This window comes from Lampetra planeri, chromosome 51 (genome assembly GCF_965212315.1).
Source record: "Lampetra planeri chromosome 51, kcLamPlan1.2.h2, whole genome shotgun sequence".
Classification (NCBI taxonomy): Eukaryota; Metazoa; Chordata; class Hyperoartia; order Petromyzontiformes; family Petromyzontidae; genus Lampetra; species Lampetra planeri.
In genome coordinates this window covers 7,664,322-7,684,728 of record NC_136157.1, presented here as the reverse complement: position 1 = coordinate 7,684,728, position 20,407 = coordinate 7,664,322, and the positions used below count along the sequence as shown (strand labels likewise).

The following is a 20,407-nucleotide window of genomic DNA, read 5'->3' as shown; positions in this document are numbered from 1 at the left end:
AATACAATTCTCACGACGCTTCGGCCACAACGCAAGCAGCCGTCCTCAGATGCTATGAAGAAGGGCCACTACCCGAAACGTCGCTCTATTTTATGTTTCCATGCAATGCCACAGTGCTATGAAGGAGGGCCATTACCCGAAACGTCGCTCTATTTTATATTTTTTTGCAATGCCACAGTGCTATGGAGGAGGGCCACTCCCCGAAACGTCGCCCTGCTGCTGCTGCTACCCACACGTGGGTGAGTGGCGGTGGCCCCAGGACGCCGCCAGCCGCCCGGCCGTTGCCGCTCTAAGCGGGGCCCGCGGGCCCGCGCCGCGCGCATGCGCAGTGCGGCGCGGCCCAACCCCGAGCAGGAGACGAAATGGCGGCTGCGGCGGCGGCGATGTCGGCCCAGCTCCCGCCTCACGCCACCCCACAGGGCAACCACAGCCACCACCACCACCAGCAACAACATCACCACCACCATCACTCGCAACAGCAGCAGCAGCTCCACCATCACCACCACCAGCAGCAGCAGCTACAACAGCAGCAGCAACAGCAGTCGTCACTGTCGCAGGGCCCGCACTTGCACCGCAGCGCGGAGCGCGCCCTCGAAGACGCCTTCTTCTCCGCGGCGCTCAACCTCAGCGGCAGGAAGCTCAAGGAGTTCCCTCGCTCCAGCGTCATCGACTTCGACCTCTCGGACACCACGCAGGCCGGTCAGTGCGCACCACCCCCCCCCCGTGGACTCACCTGATGGCCTCGTCTCATCTCACCTGAACTTCACCACTACCGCTCATGATCTACCCGCTACACTGACTGTGTGGCAATCCCTGCCCATGAATCTGTATGGCAACCCCTACCCATAACTCTGTATGGCAACCCCTACCCATAACTTTGTGTGGCAACCCCTACCCATAACTCTGTATGGCAACCCCTACCCAAAACTCTGTATGGCAACCCCTACCCATAACTCTGTGTGGCAACCCCTACCCATTAATCTGTATGGCAACACCTACCCATTAATCTGTATGGCAATCCCTGCCCACTAATCTGTATGGCAACACCTACCGATTAATCTGTATGGAAATCCCTGCCCATTAATCTGTATGGCAACCCCTACCCATTAATCTGTATGGCAACGCATGACTCTGTATGGCAACACCTACCCACAACTGTATGGAACGTTCTATCCATGGTTCTGTATGGCAACCCCTTGCCCATGACTCTGCGCTGAGACCCGTGACCCTGACCAGGCCCATGACCGACCCTTTTGAACTCTGACCTCTGTCCTAACGGACATTCCATCCGCCTTAACGTCCACCCCATGTCCTCTACCACCTTCAACTCTACAAACACCTCACGGCGTGCGGGCCAATCGAGCCATCACGCAAACACACAAATGTCACAAATCAATGTCGCACACACCGCCTCGGGCAATCTCAACTCCTGTTTGCTACAGACATTATCATTCCACCGATGTATGAAGGCCTTCACCACGCCGTGTTGCTCATGCGGGTTGTTGGACCATACATCACCACTCAAGTCCGTGCTGGTTGGTGAAGGAATCTATCCCCACCGCCAGCCAACTGGTTTATCATCTCTTTGGCACTCACTGGCAAGGCTCAAGACATCTCTTGAAAGTGTCCTCGATTCTCACTTGCAATGATCACCCCCCCCCCCACACACTTTTGCTTTCGTACAGCATATTGAGACGTAGTCGCGTCGATACGCTTTATAAATCTATGATTGTATTGTAATTCATGCCGTGGGAATATCTATCCCATGGCACGGCTAAGTGCGAGACAGCTGATATCATGGGGGTGGGTGTGGGTGGGGGGTTGTCCTCCCAGTCAGGACGCTGTCAACACCAAAACTGAAACCCCGTATCGTCGTCTCGGGGTCAGTGTGTGTGCGTGTGTCTGGTTGGCTCGCGTTGGGGTCATTGGGGAGGGTTTAGTCCCTTGCATCTCTTTGGCCAGTTGGTTAGGTTTACGCGTCGTGTCAGGGTCAGGGTAAGGGCTAGTAGCTGCATGGTTAGTTGGAGTAAGATCATGCGTACTCATGGCTGGTTGGCGAGTTGGTTTATAGATGGTGGGGGGGGGGGTCATTGAGAAGGCTCGAATCGGTGGCTGTTGTCTCGTTGTTTTACGAGTTCGTGTCAGTGGTAGGGCAAGTCGTTGTAGTCGTAGTGGCCCGTGAATTGGCATATCGGAGTAGCGTTTGATGGACTAGTATGCTGCGCCACCAAAACTGATTCGCCTCTCAAACCCCATTGCATCGCGTGTGTGGACTTTTCAGTTTTTTGGCCGCTTTTTATTATATTTTTGATGGTGGTTCCGTTCGTCCCGTTATGCCGCAGTGCCGACCGACGCACACACAGACACACACACACTCGACTGGAGTTTGCGAGCGGCAGAGGGAGGAAAGAGTCAGTGCGGGCGAGCTCACAAGGAGCTGCTCTTGTGTAAAAGGGCGCGAGGGAGCAGCGGCGCAAATAATGCGGCAATTGTGCTCGCCGTGACTGTCACATCTCATTCGCTGCTTAATCGAATTTTCAGAGCCGAGAGTTGGCGGCGTGGCAAGCGGCGAGCGAACGCTGGCACAGCGGCGGGTGCTTTGTCGCTTGCCAATGTGTGGCGAGGCGGAGGACGGGGACGCTTCTTCATCCAGAGCCACTCCGCCGTGGGTGCGGTGTCCGTGCCACTTTGAAGGGCACATTGTCCATCGAGAGGCCCCATTGAGTAATGCGTTGTCTCGCGGAGTTGGCCTGCTCTGTTCCGTGGCATGTCTTTGTGCCTTTTTTTTTCTGGCTGTGCGCAGTTATCTGGTTTGTTAATTTAAAAAAAATACTTCTTATGACTTAGTTTCTACAGAGCTGTGTGGGTACTTCCCCGAATAAGCTCAGGAAGTTATTGGAGGCAATACGCATGATGCCACCACCATCACCTTTCTTGTGCTAGAACCCAACACACCACCTCTGAGTTTACTATATCTGCTCTGGCAGTTGGTGCCCTGGGCCACACTCCAATGCAATGCCTGCCTTGGTGGTAACCTGTTCTCCTTCATCAAGTACATGTGTCCCATTCATCAAAAGTTCCCCTTCCTGGTTACAGCTATAAGACTTATTTTGCCACGTGTGATGGTGCTATTTAATAATGCAGTACTAATATTCACAAGCCAACGTTTCCCAACTTTACATGAACCAAAGGAGGTGCTCGTTTCGACCAGGAGTTCTGGGCCAGGAGTGACGGTTCCACCCTGCTTGGTAGAGAGTTGTGTCTGACAACAGCTGTTAAATTCTCGCCAAGTGGCTTAGATCTCCAGATAGTTAGCCTACATGTTAAACTGATCAGCAAGGCGGCTATTGAAAGCTCTTGGGCCTTTTGCAGACCATCTGAAAAAGAGCTTCATAGCTCATCTGATTTTTCTCAAATTCTGATTTATTTTATCATTTAAAACATGCACTTCTGGGAAATATGCCTCACTCGTTTGTGCTTGACTTGACTCCTTCTTTATATATCTTAGATGTCTACAAATGTCATCTGTTGCAGTACCACTACAGGAAATGTAATTCTTACACGTACTCTGCAACATGAATTCAGACGTGTGCATATGCCCGTCATCCATGATCTCTCCACCGCTAGATAAAGACCTCTGAACACCATCACCATCTATAATGGTCCTTTAATGCCAAAATCCCTCAAACTCCAGCACATGAGCCGATCCATCACTCTCTCCATGTTTGCGATGGCCTTCCAATCCGATGCATCCTCACGGTTGGCTGCCATGCCATCAGTAGGCTTGTCTATTGGCCATTATCCCGTCTAGCGATTCGTCTTGCCCAAGACCACATTCTATCTTCTCTTCCTTAACGGTTGATGGGAAGTCTTATTTGTGTTTGTTCCCAGATCCATGCACTGCTCATGATTTATCTCAGTATAATTGCAACTACGTTTGCTTTGCTCACTTTTCACCTAATTTAATATTTTCTACTTCAGGTACTAGCTACTACTTCAGGTATGTTGCATTTCACGATCGAATTCAAGGTTTTGTAAAGCACTGAAAGGACGTTGCATCGGCCTTCGTCGTTTCCAGTCTGTAAACGTCACTTGTTTGACAATGGATTAGTGGGCGTTATCACATTTTACACAATAGCAGCTGCAGTGTAATAGATGGTCTAGACACGAGTAGATTGCATCTGGTAAGATTTTAATCTTAGCGTCAGAACGTGTATCGAGTTGATTTGCTGATTGCGTGCATGGCTTTACGTCATAAGTTGCTGTTTCTCGTGTGAGAATATTACCCATCTGTCATGGGTCTGTGTGCTGACGTGCCTTTCAAGTCAAATGCGCTATGAATTGTTTACCGCTGGGTTTTAATTTCAGTTTTAAAATTAAATGTCTTCCATTCATGCTCGCAGCAAAGTTATGAATTCATGTCACATGGCAGTGATAAACTAGTTAAATACTTAGTAAACATTCCAAGGCGTATATTGACACTGGATTAAACAAACACAAATGACCTTAATTTAGTTCACTTGCCAAACTCTTAATTCACAGGTATATATTTTCACATGCGATTTTAGAATTTCAAAAAAATTACATTCTTCTTTCTAACAGTAATGAAATGCTGACCCAGAAGTAATTAAGCCGAGTTTAATCAAATAGAGGTTAGTGTTTGACTCCTCGTGCATATTGATTCATTGCAGGGTGATGATTTTGCTCTCTCGACAGGTGAAACACTAACATTGCAGACACCGGGGAAGGGTGATTCAATGCGTGCGACGTCAGTAGCGATAATTGCCTCCGTGAGGTTTCTCTTTGAGAACAGGGCATTGTGAGATGAGCAGCGCTCTATTTTGGGCAGGCAAGACCCTCTTGCTCGTAAAAAATCTTGTGGGATCAATTCTCCAGCAAACCATTGTCAGATTATAGGGGCATGTCAGCAGTAGACATTTCTTAAAGGTGGTAATGCATATCCATTCGGTGTTGCAATGATTAACCCCAACCCACATTGTATTAAACGTTTAAATGAATTTTCATCATTGGAGGATTTTATTCTATTTCTTTTTCTTTGCCTAGTTCTTGCCATCTTGTATTTTATTGTTTCCCCCCTCAATATCGCTCTCTCATTGGTATTGTTTCATTAACCGTGAGCCAAAATGCAATGTTCGCGTGTCATTTGCATACATTTTGATTACGTAATCAATTTTAACGTTGAGCTTATGACCTTGTCAACCTGAATGCGCCCGATATCGGCAGATCTCGGAAGCTAAGCGGGGTTGAACATGGATAGGCAAACGCCACGCATGCCTGCATGTCGTAGCCGCTGTGCTGCGCGGTCATCCGCAGAGGGCAGTTCTGTAAATATCATTGTTGCACTGTACTTCTATGCTTTCACATCTATACTGTCCGTATTCACAAACCAGCATGGCGAAGTGTGGTCAAACAACCCCCAAAACACCACATTGCGTGGGGGGAGGCCCTCATCCAGCAGTGGATTGACAAAAGTGCGTTTAACCTGTACATTCATGGTCATTAACTTAACAAAGAGACACTGACCGTTGGGCTTGAATCGAGTAGAATCTATTGCTCACCACATGACAGTGCAGCTGAGAAATCCAACCTCGGTCGCCTGCTGTCAGCTGATCCGCACTTGGCAAGCGCGTTTACAGTGTTGTGATCGCCGGTTCATACGTGGCTATGGAGACATCGGCGTACAGTTATCACACAAAAGCAGACACGGGGAAGTGTGGAAACTGCGGTTGTGCTTGCAACTGCAGCTCGAGCGTGCAAAGGAAGCGCTGTTATTTAGCACTTTCTGAAACAAATTCTGCACTCTTACTGCTTTCATTGGAAAAGCTAATGGCATTTAATGGAGGCGGTTTTGCATTAAGAAAACGTTTTGAGCGTGCTATCAAGAGATTTTATTTGTACCTATGATGTGTTATGTTAGCAGTCGACAAAGGTTCGTGTCGAAAAAATAATACGGATTGGTCACGATGGAATTCATGAGGTTAACGGAAAAGGCCATGCGTTTTTCTGCCCGTACGTAGTGTGCATACTGAGTACGTGTCGGACAATCTGCAGTGTTCACTGCATTCCCATTTGTCATACGAAGCGACGGTTTACGGCAGTTCCATCAGCTCCGCTGTTGAAGATTCTATTGCTGCGAAGGAGCGTTGAGATAAACTAGCCGATGGACTTGAGGGAGGCAGCACTGCTGAGGTCTCCGGTTTTAATCTTGGCAGCTATGAGTGATTAAACCTGGTTTGTACGTGTAGTTCTTAGAGTTTCTGGTCTTAACGTGGTCACCATATCGTTGCATAAAGCACCAGAATTTAACTTGAGTGACATAATTCAGGTTATTTCTAGCTCACCATTGATGAATACCTCTGTAAGCAGAGCATTTGAATTGGTGCATCACTGAAAGGGGATAATAGGGTATTAAAGGGGTCTTAGACTTATGTTACGTCATCTTCCAGAGTCTGTTCTCTAACACAGAGGTTATGATGCACAGCTTACTGCACTTGTTCCAAATGGGAATTTCTCAATCTCATGGCATGACACCGCCAACCGCTCATTTGCAATATAATTAAGGGAAAAACTAAAAAATACAATAACAGTTTTTTTACTGTTACAAATTCTCTCTTCTACTGGACATCTGTGAAAAAGAGCTTTATAGCTCATCAGATTCCCTCCAGGACAAATAAAATGTCAGATTTTAAAAGTCCATTGCTGCAAAGTTAAATCTGCACGACGCAGCCTCGTGCCTGGTGTGGCATTGACTATACGTGTCGCCGCTGGCAGATCGTGGATCTCAAGCGCCGCTGGACATGTGTGCCCAGGCCAAATTGACGAGGATGTAAATGCTTTCACGGCGGCCGTGTTTTCACCGCTTAGGATGCGCAAGGTCAACCCGGGCTTCCTCTTAAAATGGCAGCCAGTGTCCAGTTCTTTTAAAAGATGTTTTAAAAAACACATGCCCGTGCTTCCTTCGCTCGTTCTGCTCCTCGCCCGTGCGCCACTGCCGCCGCCGCCGTCGTCGGTGGAGAAATCGGTTTTGAATGCTGCGCACGTGCTCGCTCACGTGTGAACCTGGCAGGCGATTGAGTCGTCCCTTGGGCACTGCTGATGCAGACCTGCAGGCGTTTTCTATCGTCGTTGACAGGTCATGAAAAATTCAAGTTTGGTTGTGTGTTTTTTTTATTAGCCGCACTGTCTTTTCAGAATCGTAGTTGTCTGATGCTCTATTTATGCAAGGCGGTCTTCGCCATATTAGCTTTGTGTATAAATTCCTCCTACGATTCTGTCTCGTTTTTGTTTCTTTATTTGGACAATCTCCTGTACTGAAATGTTTATTTGATTATCACACTTATAGTTCCTGCCTTGGCTTTGCTTAGTACCATCTTGAAATAAAAACAATTGAATACGCGGATAATGTCAGGGCTTGTGTGTGTATCTGCTGACAGCGGTTGGTGCACAGTGGTGCAAACCCGGCAAAACGAGTTCGATTCCCGCTTGTGACCAACACCAGTGACCATCACCAGTGACGATTATCTAAACCGGTCCTGGGCCTCGCTTCGGTCGACTTTGCCGCAAATGAGTATTCTGTACGGTGTGTAAATATCGCAACTGAGGAGACAAAGGTGGCCGGGCGTGGTGCTGGCCACACAACCTCATTGCCGTGTCGGCCTTGATAGGTGCTTGCCAACAGCACTCGCCCCATAAGTCTGCCAAGGCTATACCGGGAATCTTTGCCTTTGTATCTGCTGATAGGAATTTGAACTAGTGTGTTTTTTGAATGGAAATGCTATGCATCATTTCTTTAAAAGATATTTGTGTCTTCGGGCTCTTTGGCTTATGTCATACAAATGGCATTTGAGTCCGTAGGCCAAAAGAAGAGAAGTTCCTGTTTTAAGACGGCTCGCCTCCTCCCTCCTTGTGGTTTTCAAAAGGCCACACATTGGTCGTTTTCTCAGCTTAAAATATAATTGTGTTCTCAAGTAGGTAATGGGTGTATGCAAGTTCTTTTGTCGGCCATCAATCCACACACACTGTTAGGACCAAACCAATATGGTTGTGACCTCCCATAAAATGAATTGAAACTGCTGTGAATGGGTTTTTTTTATTGTTCCTGCAACGATAAGATACTACAAGAATAAGGTCATGTTCTCTGCGCACAGGAGCAGCGGTCAAAAGGTTTTAAAAAAAACTGGACATTAAGTGCTTTTACATAGACACTTTACGTAAAACCAATATGCTCCGTACAGATAAAGACATTGAAATAGGTTTTCAAACCCAGCACAATGTTAGGTTAGGCATGTTACACTGTTGTGTAATAAGCGGTTTGAAATTAAATTATGGCAAATTAAGTCAATTGCTTTTTCAGTGTGCTGGTATGTAACCAATACTCAAAGGTCTTTGCACCTTTCAATTATTTTGGCGCAATTCACCATTGTGGTAACAAATGCTGTTCATTGTAGGGTTGTGTAATTTAACTTTTGACTTGGCAGGTTTTATAAAAGTGTAAATAATGCCGCCTGTTGTTCGGACAAATAACACAGCATCGGCATGTTGCATGTTTATCAATCGTTTCACTCTTAAATTCTGCAGTGAATGTCGCCTTATCATCTGCGTTCACATATATTCTTCCTGCGGAATTAATGGAGCGGCGTTTTTGCCCAGGGTTCTGCAGCGGGATTCTAATCGGTGCTCCTGCACGTGACGGATATGGGTCAAGAACGTGAGCAGAATCACTGGTGGGGCGTACAGTAGTGGCGTAGTGTGGCGATGCACGGGTTTATAAGTAGGGCCCGGCAGGATGCAGTGTGCAGCGGTCATGGTTGTTATTGCATTGCTCACATTTTGAGGTGGTGACGGGTGTGGGGGGGCAGAATTTCATGCATGAAGACTGTTCACATGTACTCATCGTGAATTATATTTACCAGCCACTTTAAGATGTTTTGCCATTGCATGGCTGCGTGCCCAAGAACTGCACGTAATTAATGCTGTGTAACATGCCATAGTGATTTTAATATTTTCTGTGTTAATTTACGGAATGCCGTGTGCCCGACCGCACAGTTGCGTTGTCTATTGTTGCAGGCTGGAAATTACAGTGCACTGTTTTCAGGAATGTAACATCTATTTTATGGTGTGATGTGAATTGACGTTGGTTTTTAATTAACCATTAATATAAAAATACTTTAACAATTAGAAAATCTATTGTGCATTTTTAAATAGTTTGAGTCTGTGGCTGACCCTATTTTAAACCATTGAAATGATGCAAATACCAATTAAACGTCTTATTATACTCGCCATTTTTGATCTGGAACGCTCGTCTAAAAATAACGATGCCTCTCACTTTGCAAACTGCGCGCGCCTGTAAGAGAGTTAAAAAAACCCATGCATGGAAACTAAAGCTGGGCGATTCTCACGAGTCCTCACGTGGAATTGAAATTTGTGTTCTTTGACTCAAGTTCGATTCGAAAATGGCATCGGTGATATTTTTTGGGGAGGAGCCAGGCGACGCGGACTCTTCGTGGTGTTAGGGCAAGAATGAGAGGGCCCACGGGACCTGACCAGCCGAGGCACAATTGCAATTTAGAAATATATTACGTCAGCATCGGCCATACATTTCACTGGCATCACATGAAAAGGCCCCTGGTGGCTCGGGTCGGAGTGTTCATGTGGCACCTCTGAGTTCTTGGGTTCGGAATCTGGGCAGATGCCTGCAATTTAAGCCGTGTTTCCCAAGTGTTTATCGATGAGTAGTGAGTTCATGGATGAGCCTGCTTAGGAAAGTGGTTCCCCTGACTGTGTGGACCAGAAAGTCACTTGAAGGGAACTCGGAGGTAACTCTGTGATAGCCATTCGTGTTTAGAAACATGCGTTTTAGAGTATTTTGCTGTAATAAGTGATACGCCACTTTGTTGAGCTATCATTTGTGGCCAGGTTGCTACTGAAAAAGAGCTGTATAGCTCAGTCTGCCTTACCTAGTAAAATTAAACATTGTTTAGTTTCTAACGCGGTCAGCTGCACTGGATACTCAGTTTCATAAAACAATGCTCTTAGGAACACAATCGGTTAAAAATGTGGAGGATAAAATGCTGGCATTAAAAATAAATGTCTGCTTAGGAGGTAGCACTTGGTTTTTCAGTGAGGTCTTGCCACTTCGCTTATCCTCTGTAGAATTTGGCAGTTTTCCCCTTTTTAAATTCCTTCAAAGCCTTTATTGTTATTCATCCACAGTGCTGAGGGCAGGGTTGTTATGGGTTAATGGTTTAAGGCTTTCATGGCTGCTTGCTTTCTCGATGACGCAATCCGAAAATGCTCTTCAAACCGAGCTGTGGTTCTGCATATCAAAATGTGAGAATAATCTTTGAGAATCCAGAATCGCAAAATGTGCCCATGATCAACGTTAAGGAAAGGTGTGTGTCCCAAAAGCTTTGTAGCACATTTTTGATGGTGTACACGTAGTCACAATTGTTCATATTCTTTCACTTGCCAGACCTTCCCTTTTTTCGTTAATATTATTAACTTATATTATTGGCTGTTTTGGCATCACACAGATCATCTGTGATTGGTCGGTGGGAGATCTTGTGACTCTCTTGTCAGGCACGAGGAATGCTGGGTTTTGACCTCATCTTTCTAAGTGGGGCTAAAAAACAACTGGCACATTTTCTTCCAGTTTTTTTTTCTCAATCTGGCACGCAGAGGCTGACGCTTGCCAAAGCAGCTTGCATTAATGCCATCTGTTGCCATCTCCGGCGAACGAAGCTTGATTAAGAACTCCTGCAATTATCTAGGATGCCTCTTCAAAGCTGGCATTGTTACATTTTAAATATTTCATAGCAATTGTGTTAACCATGATGAACATGACAAGCCTGTTAATTAAGTAACCCTAGCCACCGCACAAGTCCTGCCATCTAGGCGTTAGCCCAGGCTTAATCCGGTCCCGCTCATTAGCTTCCGCAATCAATGTGATGATTGTCATTTGGTGTTGCTGTTAATGTACGTTATTATTTCACTTATTTTTAACTAGCTCGGGGCGAGTGATGTGGCACATTGCCTGGCTGCTTAGGCCAAGTGTCAGGATCCCTCAGAGGTGCCGTCTCATCCCTCTCCCGTTGGCCCTACCCCTCCTAAGCAACGGGGTTGCCTTGGCGCATTACCTTCTCTTTAAGGCCGTGTCATTGAAGACCCGGGTGGTTCTTGTCTGGTTTGATCACGAAGACAGCTCCCACTGTGAGGAGGCCGAGTCCTAACACGTGTTCGTATTGACGCCTCGCCGGCAGAGCAGGCAGCAGCACAAAGTCAACAGAGACACACCGTGGTTGAGACCGGCCAGCGTGCACGTGCGCTTCACCTCGGTCATCCCAACTCTGCGTTGTTGTTTCGTAGATGCTTTACTCCAATTCCGGCGATCCGTGAAGTGAAGACGGACAAGTGATACCAACTGGTGCGTTTAATTTTGACAACAATTCAAGCAACTGCTCCGAGTTAGACTAAAAGGAGTGGTAGATTGAATTGTTTACACAAAAAGCTATACTCCCTCAGGAAATTTAAGTGAGCTTCATAAACATTCGGCTGCCAGCAGTGTATAATATCCAAGCACAATGTGATCGACCGACAACATGGTTGTCATTCAAAGTCGTCTTTGAATGCACCACGACTAGGCATGGATGTAGAACGCGCAGTAAACACATTTTGGAGTCTCGTGGCATGTCTGGGGATGAGCCTGAGTAGGTTAAAAGACTTCCTTTGAGAAAACAGCCTCCATTGATTAAAAAAAGATTCTTGAATCGGCTAATTTTTCTGCCACATTTTGCCGACACAGAACCTGGGGTGTAATGTAATGTTAGTGGAAGACAGATTATTAAAATGATCAGATACACCTCAATCAAATTATTATATCTTGCATGCACATTGTACATTACGGACAACTGAATCCAGCCAACCACGTGAACAAGAGCCTAATTTTAGTTTCCTCTGAAAACGCAAAGAAAAATCCCAACTCTTGTTACTGCCATTGCCCCGGCACTCGGTCACTGTGAGAGGTGATGTCATCGCCTCTGGGGCCTCTTACCGCCCTCACCGGCCGGCCCTGGCCCCCCGGTTCGTTTCCCGTCCAGGACGAGGAAATGAGTGCGGTGCCCGCCCGACCGCCAGCGCTCCCGGCCGCCAGCGCTCCCGTCCTTAAAGGGTCACGGCAAACACCGATCCGCCCGCTGCAGCCCAGTGATGAACGCTCGGCGAAAATAACGACCGCGTGCCGTTGCCTTCTTTTGGTTTTGTTTTGTTACTGCGAGTTTTTTGTCCTCCCCCGCCCGCCCACTTCCTCTGCGTTTTTAAAAAGTGCCTCGCATGTGTTGCTGCGCTGCCGCCGCCAAGCAGAAACGTGCTGTGAAAAGAGCAGTGAAAATTCACACCGTGCCACGTTCCAGGACAAATCGCCACCGCCGCGCGTGTTTTTTTTGCTGCTCGTGGGATTTCCGAGACCTTTTTACTTTGAGAATCTTTACGGCTTGATTTTGGCTCGCTGCCAATGCCAGTGCCTATAATTACGCAACACCCGTGCATGTTCAATACTTTACACTCGGATTAAAAATTTACTTTGCGATTTTATATCAAATGACTACGATAAAAATCTTTTTTAATGTTCCAGGAGGGGGTTGGGGAATAATTGTTATTTGTGTTGGGCCCAGATTTCTTCGTCCCAGGCAGTGGACACGTTATTCTCTCTCCTCATGTTTTCCCATCCTGACCTCTCCTGCCTTCTACTCCCATATAGTTTTAGCATTTTTAGAAAACGTCTTGAGATGCGATTGCATCGATGTCGTGCGACTTCAAACCGCTGTTGTTGTTATTGAAATTTCACGTGAAAATTGGGTTACCAAAATGTCGAGTTCAACGTCGCATTTCAGCGGAGAGCAAGCAGCATGGCTCGCTCTGTTCGGCCGGAGCGCACCGCCCTGCACCGGTGAAATATTTTGTTCGCCCTTTGTCTGACAAGGCGCACAGCACAACGCGACCGACCGGTGTTTCCTACAAGGAAAGGGGAGGGTAGCCGGGCATGGAGGGGGTGTTGGGCCTGCGTGGGAGTTGCGTGGGTTTGGGAGAAGAATCGCCGCGCGTGATTTGAATACCCCCCCCCCCGCTATTGGCACCGCTGACGTGCGCGCTCGCACCCGTGGCCATGGCAGCAAAGTGGGTCGCGAGGGTGCACGCACGTGTTTTCACCGAGTAGACGTTGCGGCGACGAATTTCAATCGCGCCGCCTCCGTCCTGCGGCCTCGCTCCCAAGGCAGTGTGCTCGTTCGACCTCTTCGCAGGTGCGCTGCGATTTGAAGCGGATCACCGAGGGAGGCATGGCAGCCGAGCCGCCCGAGTGTTTGTGCCAAATTTAATAGCGTGGCTGGCCGGTTACTCGTGCCAGCGTGCGTGCGTCAGTGCGATTGTATTGAATAACAGCGCAGACTGCTTTGCAGTATGAGTGTGAGGGTTTGCAGATTGCCATTTTTAAAACTGCGTTGGTGTTTTTTTTATGATGCCGAATATACTTCAGCATTCTTGGAACATTGAGAAGATAAAAATAGTCAAATATGTTTTATGTTTTAACCCTTTGTCATCCTATACTGGATGAAGGCCTCACCCACCCTTTTTGTTTGACCATATTTCACCAAACTGGTCCGTGTGGGATGTGGTGAAGGGGCGATGAGGGGGGGTGTATGACCAGTTTAGATATCACTTGCCACTGATCCTAGCTGCCACCAAGAATCAAACTCAAGCCGCCGGATTTATATTGCAGTGCCCTCACCATTGCAAAGTTCTCACAACACGAGGTTTTAAGCTTATGGCTTGCTTTAATTTATATTATCATTATCCCATGAACACAGCCTGTGTTTGTCTACATGCATGTGTAGCCAATTTATATAAATTTACAGCAGCAAAACAACCAGTAACGAGAAACTGGTGCATGTAAGTTTAGCGTGGGATGGGCATCTATAAATTGTGCGTGTTGGAAATGCGAGAGTATTGGGCCTCTGGTCTCAAGCCTTCGTGCCGAAGAGTGGGATTTAAATGTCACACATAACCTAACAGACACGACATGCGATGCTAGATCTTTTACCCTGAGCATCACCTGGAGATAAAGGCGCCACTTGGTCGTGCGTCCTGGAAACATTTATGAAACATGCCAAGGCTGCATTTGAGAGAGAGAGATTTAGGCCAACAGGCTGTGTTGCCCAAGTGGAAACAATAACAAACTCAATGTTTTCTTTGTTCTCGATGATAAAATCTTGGTTAAAGAAGCAAAGCCTGCATGTTTCGAGAGGTGCTTTAGAAAGAGATGTGGTGCGATTTGACGTGTCTCAGAATAATTATGTACAGGCTCTTGACTCTTTTATCTACAACCATACAGAATGTTATCTGGGGGCGTCACAGCTGATGCCCCGATTAACATTTATTGTGTTTCACTTTGAGAGGCCCTTTGAGAGCACACGACATATACGGTCACTGGTCAACATGGTTTAACGACAAGAAATTAGAAATCAACTCTGGGTAATTAATTTTTCTGTTTAATCGCGCATAGCCTTAGTTCTCTAAATTCACATTATTAGATCGTAAAACTAAAGGGTAATGCTCTAGCGTAAAGTTGCTGCTTCAGTGAGCTTTTGCAATGAATAACTGCTTAATCAAAATAATTGCATGTTTTTTCATCTTGACTCAGATAATGGTTTGGTCAACTGGCGTCTGCAGGAAATGTCAATTCTTACTCTTAAGTGACAATGACTAAATCCTTTTATCATTTTGAAAAAACCCGGGATTTCTTATTCCGTTTAACATGAGGTCAATACGATTTTTTTTCTTTCATTGCTGCGATCTTGAGCGTTTACAAGCCCGTTGCTTGGGTTATGTTTGTGCATGAAACCGTAGTGCTGAATGTTGTCAGTGTACTGCAATCAAGGCTTTCTTATCATGAGAGCAGAACCTATCATTAATGTGGGTGTTATGTTTACAAACCTCTCTGCATTTTCAAAAAATGTAATTTCATTTAGATTTGTCTTTGGCTCTGTTTATTCCAATTGTGCTCTTAACGTCAAGTACAGATCAAGAAATCCGTTCTGAAATATTACAGAGCGGTGCATCACTCCACGTGTAGGGCAACAGCCGTGGAAGACATTTTTCACAGGATTTATGATAGATTCTTCAAGTGGAATTTGTATCCTTCAAACAGAAGAAAGGACACTTTCCCATACACTCTGCGATGAGATTATTAAGCATGACTGGTCAAACTAATATATTTAATTCCCAGAAATGTAATTTACCTCCGGTGAAGTGCAGAACAAAATTAAATGCAGTGACTTTTTTTGTGCAGTCATTAGTGATGGGGCTGAGGCCCGCAATTCCCTAAACTTGCAACGAGTTTAATCGTAGGTGATTGAAACCCAGATTCGAACACAGCACATTAGCAGTGCAGTTTTCCAGCCGCCTCCCTCGATTTCAGGGCGCCACGGTGGCGAGATGTTAAACACCTCTCCTGGTCTACAGGAGGTCGTGGGTTACATCCCGACCCTGATGCCTCTATTTGAAGTTTGCATGTTCTCTGTGGCCACTTGGATTTTTCTCCGGGTCCTCCTGTTTTTCCCTCCGCATTTATAAACATGCGCTTAGAGTATTTTGCTGCAATCAATTTCCAACCCGATAAGTCACTTTGTTGAGCTATCATTTGTGGTTAGGCTGCTTCAGAACAAAAGTTACATAGCTTCGTGGGCCTTACCTAGTAAAATAAAAACAGTTTAGTTTTATTTATGAACTTTACCAAACGCATTGGGATGGAAATTCTAATGTCATGCTGTGTGGGTTGTGGTGGAGAGTCATGTTCACAGAATCACGGGTGGAACCCGGGGAACTCAAACGGCCCCCTTTTTTCAGTCCTCCATGGAGCCACAGTAGCTCACAGATAACTTTGGTGTTGAAGTCCCGCAGTTTGCTTAACGAGGGTGGCAGATATCACCACGGAGCGATACCGCTCGTGTGCCCATTCACCGAGGGAGCTGCAGAGCCGTGAAGCCCACTGCTTTGGATTGCTGCTACAATTCAAGGCGCCGTAGAGAAAGCTTGTGGAGTAACTACTAAGGTGCCCCATAATAAAAGAGTGGGTTATGCATGTGTTCAAACTAAAGTGGAATCGCCATGGTCCATTGATTCGTTCATTCATATCAATTGTTAAGCACATGATGCGATTGTGCAGCACCCCTCCCCGAACCTCCGATTAGCACGGTTGGCTGCGTACCTACTAAAGTTCTGCGTACACATACATGCATGCTCCGAGTTCCATAGGAAGTGATACAAATTTGGTATTGAATCATCGTGACTCTAATCACAAGACTTTATAAAATTATCAGGCTGGGGTGATGGCTTAATTTAAATTCCTTGATGCGCACAGAATTCACAACACTTTCATAAACTAACTATAAGTGTCCGTGGGATACTGTTACTGTGATTTGGAGCAGAGATTTCAATTTAATTCCCTAAAAAATAATTGGAAGGCTTTGTTGCAGAAGTGTTCGTGCGTGCCACTGTGTGCCACTGTTAGAAGCTCTTCACCATCCGCTCGCGTTGTTTTGGGAAAGGATTCGGAAACAGCTGTGTTCCTTAGAAGCTTGACTAGATCGTAATATCCGACACTGATCCCTCCTTCCTCCCCACACCACATTGCACCAGAACAAAAAAAAATCCACAACAATTGTTCAAAGTTCACCTTTCATTTGAACCTGTTCTCCATCATTCATTCATGATGATTTAGCTGAGGCGGTGGGGTGGTTGTACACAACGCCTGCGAAAACGGCGCGATCAAGCGGAAGAAAGGGCACAACGTAGATTTCTGGGCAGTATCGGGCCAGAGGAAGGGGTTTGTAGTTGTTGTTTTGAGAATGTGAGAGCGAGTAATGAGTTGCTTGCTGTCGGTGGGATAGGTGCTTACCTTTATTCGCGCAAAACATCCACAGTTGGTACAGTGTGTGCCCTATAGATTAATCTGGGCAGATATACCGTTTCTCACGTTTAATTTAAGGGTTTTGGGGAGGATCGCAGAAGATAAAAACATTGTAAAAAAATCTCAAAAGCCGCCTCCCCGAGACCCAAAAACGTGAACATTGTGCAGATCATTGCCGACGTATTGTGAGCCACGTCACACTTGCGTCGGTCCCGTTTTAGTCCTGCGGGTTGTCAAGGCACCACTCGAGCATTGAATTTGTACCTTCCACAATTGGCTTTTGATTTTCAGTTGTTTCAGTGTTGTGTTATTTTCTCCAACTTTCTTTTATTTACTTTTTTTTTATATTTTTACGTGATAGAAAGCAATACAGGCGTGTCTCAAGACTCCTTTGCAAGAGATTTCTGCATTGGGAGGAAATTTAAGTGCCCAGGGATAAGCCACGAGTACGGAGGGGATAATGCTCAAACTTCCGTACAGATAGATTCTTCCCCCTCACCTCCGATGAGCACGGTCGGCTTTGTATGGTGCGACAGAACTTCAACATACACACACACATACATACGTACCTGCTTTTCTCAGGAAGCCTCCCCCGCACGAATACTAACCACTAGCTCTCAACTCTAATAATTTTTTCGAGATCGGGGCCCGTGCGCTCGCCGGGATTTGAGCGTCTTTTTTTTTTGTTCGCCATCGCGCCCCCCCCCACCCCCCTCTACAGATCTGTCGAAGAACAGGCTGAACGAGGTGCCGCTCGAGGTGTGCCACTTCGTGTCTCTCGAGAGCCTCGTGCTCTACCACAACTGCATCCGCAGCATCCCCGAGGCCATCGTCAACCTTCGCTCGCTCACGTATCTCAACATCAGGTGGGGGCCCGAGCGTTCGCGTGCCACTACTCGCCTCTCCTCTGCCGTCCTCGATTTTGTTCACGTGATTCCAATGTTTCCGTGCGACATTCCGCGTCGAGGGCTGCAATTTGTTCGCGTCTCTTTTGTACCACTTGAGACATTTTCAACCCTCTCCCGTTCCGAGACATCTGCAAGTTGCAGGGTTGGGGTATCCCGTTCACCGCTGAAACTCGGAACGCTCAAGCAGTTCGGCATACATTTTATTTAGAGGCGTAACGCCGTTATTTTAAAGACATTGTGCTCACCGCAGAGAACCGTAGCAACACGACCGCACACTACGGTAGCTGCCACCAAACTGTGCCATACACCCTCCCGCATGTCCTTGTGGGAGCTTCGGTCCTGATAAAGTTATGTCATCGGCCTATAAATGTAACAAAAATAACGAGACATTTTTAGTTAATTATATGCACATCAAAAATACCAAGGTAAATAGCTAAGATAAGTACATGTGTCTTTAAATTTTTTATACATTTTTCTAGTAAAACATCTTCACGCTGTAATATTCATATTAATATACAGCCATTTTAGGTGTGTCGTTGATCACCTGATCCCTTCCAGCCAATCAAAACGGGTGTCGAATGTGCAACAAAACAAACGTGCGCTGTGCAGAGCCATGTGCAACGTTATCATTGTCTCTTTGTTGCAGCCCATGATAAACAGAGCAACGTGCAACAGCAATTGTGCGGTGCTACAGGAGGAGAGGTGCACGGTTTCACTTGAGCTTTAGTCTCCGTTGATGTCGACGAGAAATTCGACTACTGCCATACGGGGTCGATCTTGTGTGTGTGGAGACCGAGGGTGTACAACTGAAATGTTCCTGACTGTATTAACCATGTACCTCCCATCCACTGTGTTCCATTAAAGTGCAATCTAGTTCCATGATAGTGCCACTTAGTTCCATGAAAGTGCAATCTGGGGGCGCCACGGTGGCTAGGAGATGTTAACTACCTCGCCGGGTATACAGGAGGTCATGGGTTCGATCCCAACCCTGATGCCTACTGTATATCTGGAGTTTTTGCATGTCTCTCTCTCTCCCCATAGTCGCTGCTATAAATTTCCACATAATGAGCCACTTGGTTGAACTATCATTTCTGAAAAAGAGCTGTATAGCTCAGTGGGATTTATCTGGTAAAATAAAAAATATAGTTGAGTCAACAATCGCTGATTATCACAACAATCGATGTGGACCTGTGTGCTGGGACATTGGGTGTGTGGTTACAGTTACATATGTCTTAGTGATTTATATGTTCACCGTATTCTCCGTATTTTAAGATGCTTCAAAAAGTAAGAGGCACCCCAGACTCCTGCCCACTGGCTATAAAAAATATATATATACGAATCTGGTCACATATAGACACCTACCACATTATAAGACAGCCTCCCCTGACTTTTGCTTTAAAGTAGAAGGAAAGTGAGTCTTGTAATCTGGAGAGTACAGCGAAGTTTTGTTGTACAAATAACACTCACGATTGACAATAACGTTGGGAGTCCCTCATGCAGCGGTGGAGTTACCAAAGGGTCTGTGCATGTACAATATTGGTCTGGGAAACCCAAATATATTTTTACGTGACGGAGACATAATTTATTATGTGGACATGTGAAAGAGAAGTCCTTTTAAATGTGTGGCTTGCGCAGCAGTGAGTCCAGGGTTCAAAACAAATGTCAGTCCAATATAACTGTACACTAACGATGTTTTACGATTCACTGTAAGCAACCATCTGCTTGCTTGAGTCGATATATAAAAGACCCCATGATGCCCTCTGTAGGAGGCCATTGTGAGCCCATGTTAAGGCTGGATTTGGACACTTGCCCACTCTTGCCAAATGAACAGATTGTACACCTACAGCCGTTTGTCAATCCACTGCTGCATTATGGCCTCTCCATGCTATGTGGGTCCGAACTGTTATTTGACGACCAAATATCACCATGGTGGTCAGTACAGGTTGGTGAGAGCAGGGACCGTAGACATTGGGAGCATGGTAGAGTACAACCATTGTTTTTTTGACGTGAGCCCGTAGCAGCCTATGACGCCAGTTGTGTGCATGGTTGGTCTACCATCTAAGAAATTTCCAGGTGCATTCATGCTTAGCTTCCGAGATTTGACAAAATAGGGTGCATTCTTTGTTGATTTTTTTCCATCGGCGAACAGATTGTATCTTCCCAAAGTATTCGCAGACTCAGCCGAGCAAGAACCTCTTTTCCCGATTGTCATGGCGCGTTCAGGAGTAACATTACACTGGCGCTTGAGAGAGGCCACGGGGCAATGCTGAAATTCTCATCGTATTGCACGCTCGCATCAAGCATGTCCACCATCTGCTAGACGGCGCTACTGGAGTATGGAATCTACTATCGCTGTTTCCTGTTTGATGCCTTTCTTACATTAATCCTGCCGGATGTGCCTTAGAGGCAGGAAATGGCAGGAAGAGATATATTCAGAAATTATTTGGTGATACTATATTGTCTGGTGGTGCACAAGCACAAATAGCAAAAAAAAAACCCAACACATTCATGAATAACA

At 46.2% G+C, this 20,407-nt stretch overlaps 1 protein-coding gene across 1 annotated transcript in view; it reads left to right on the top strand.

Moving 5' to 3' along the window:
* Positions 1–326: 326 nt before the first annotated feature.
* The window catches only part of LRCH1 (leucine rich repeats and calponin homology domain containing 1), a 55,033-nt gene continuing 34,952 nt past the window's right edge, over positions 327–20,407 (top strand). The window contains 2 exon segments of the mRNA XM_078616650.1: positions 327–699; positions 17,703–17,847. Of these exon segments, the coding sequence (XP_078472776.1) occupies positions 363–699; positions 17,703–17,847 (482 nt within the window). The 5' untranslated portion in view covers positions 327–362.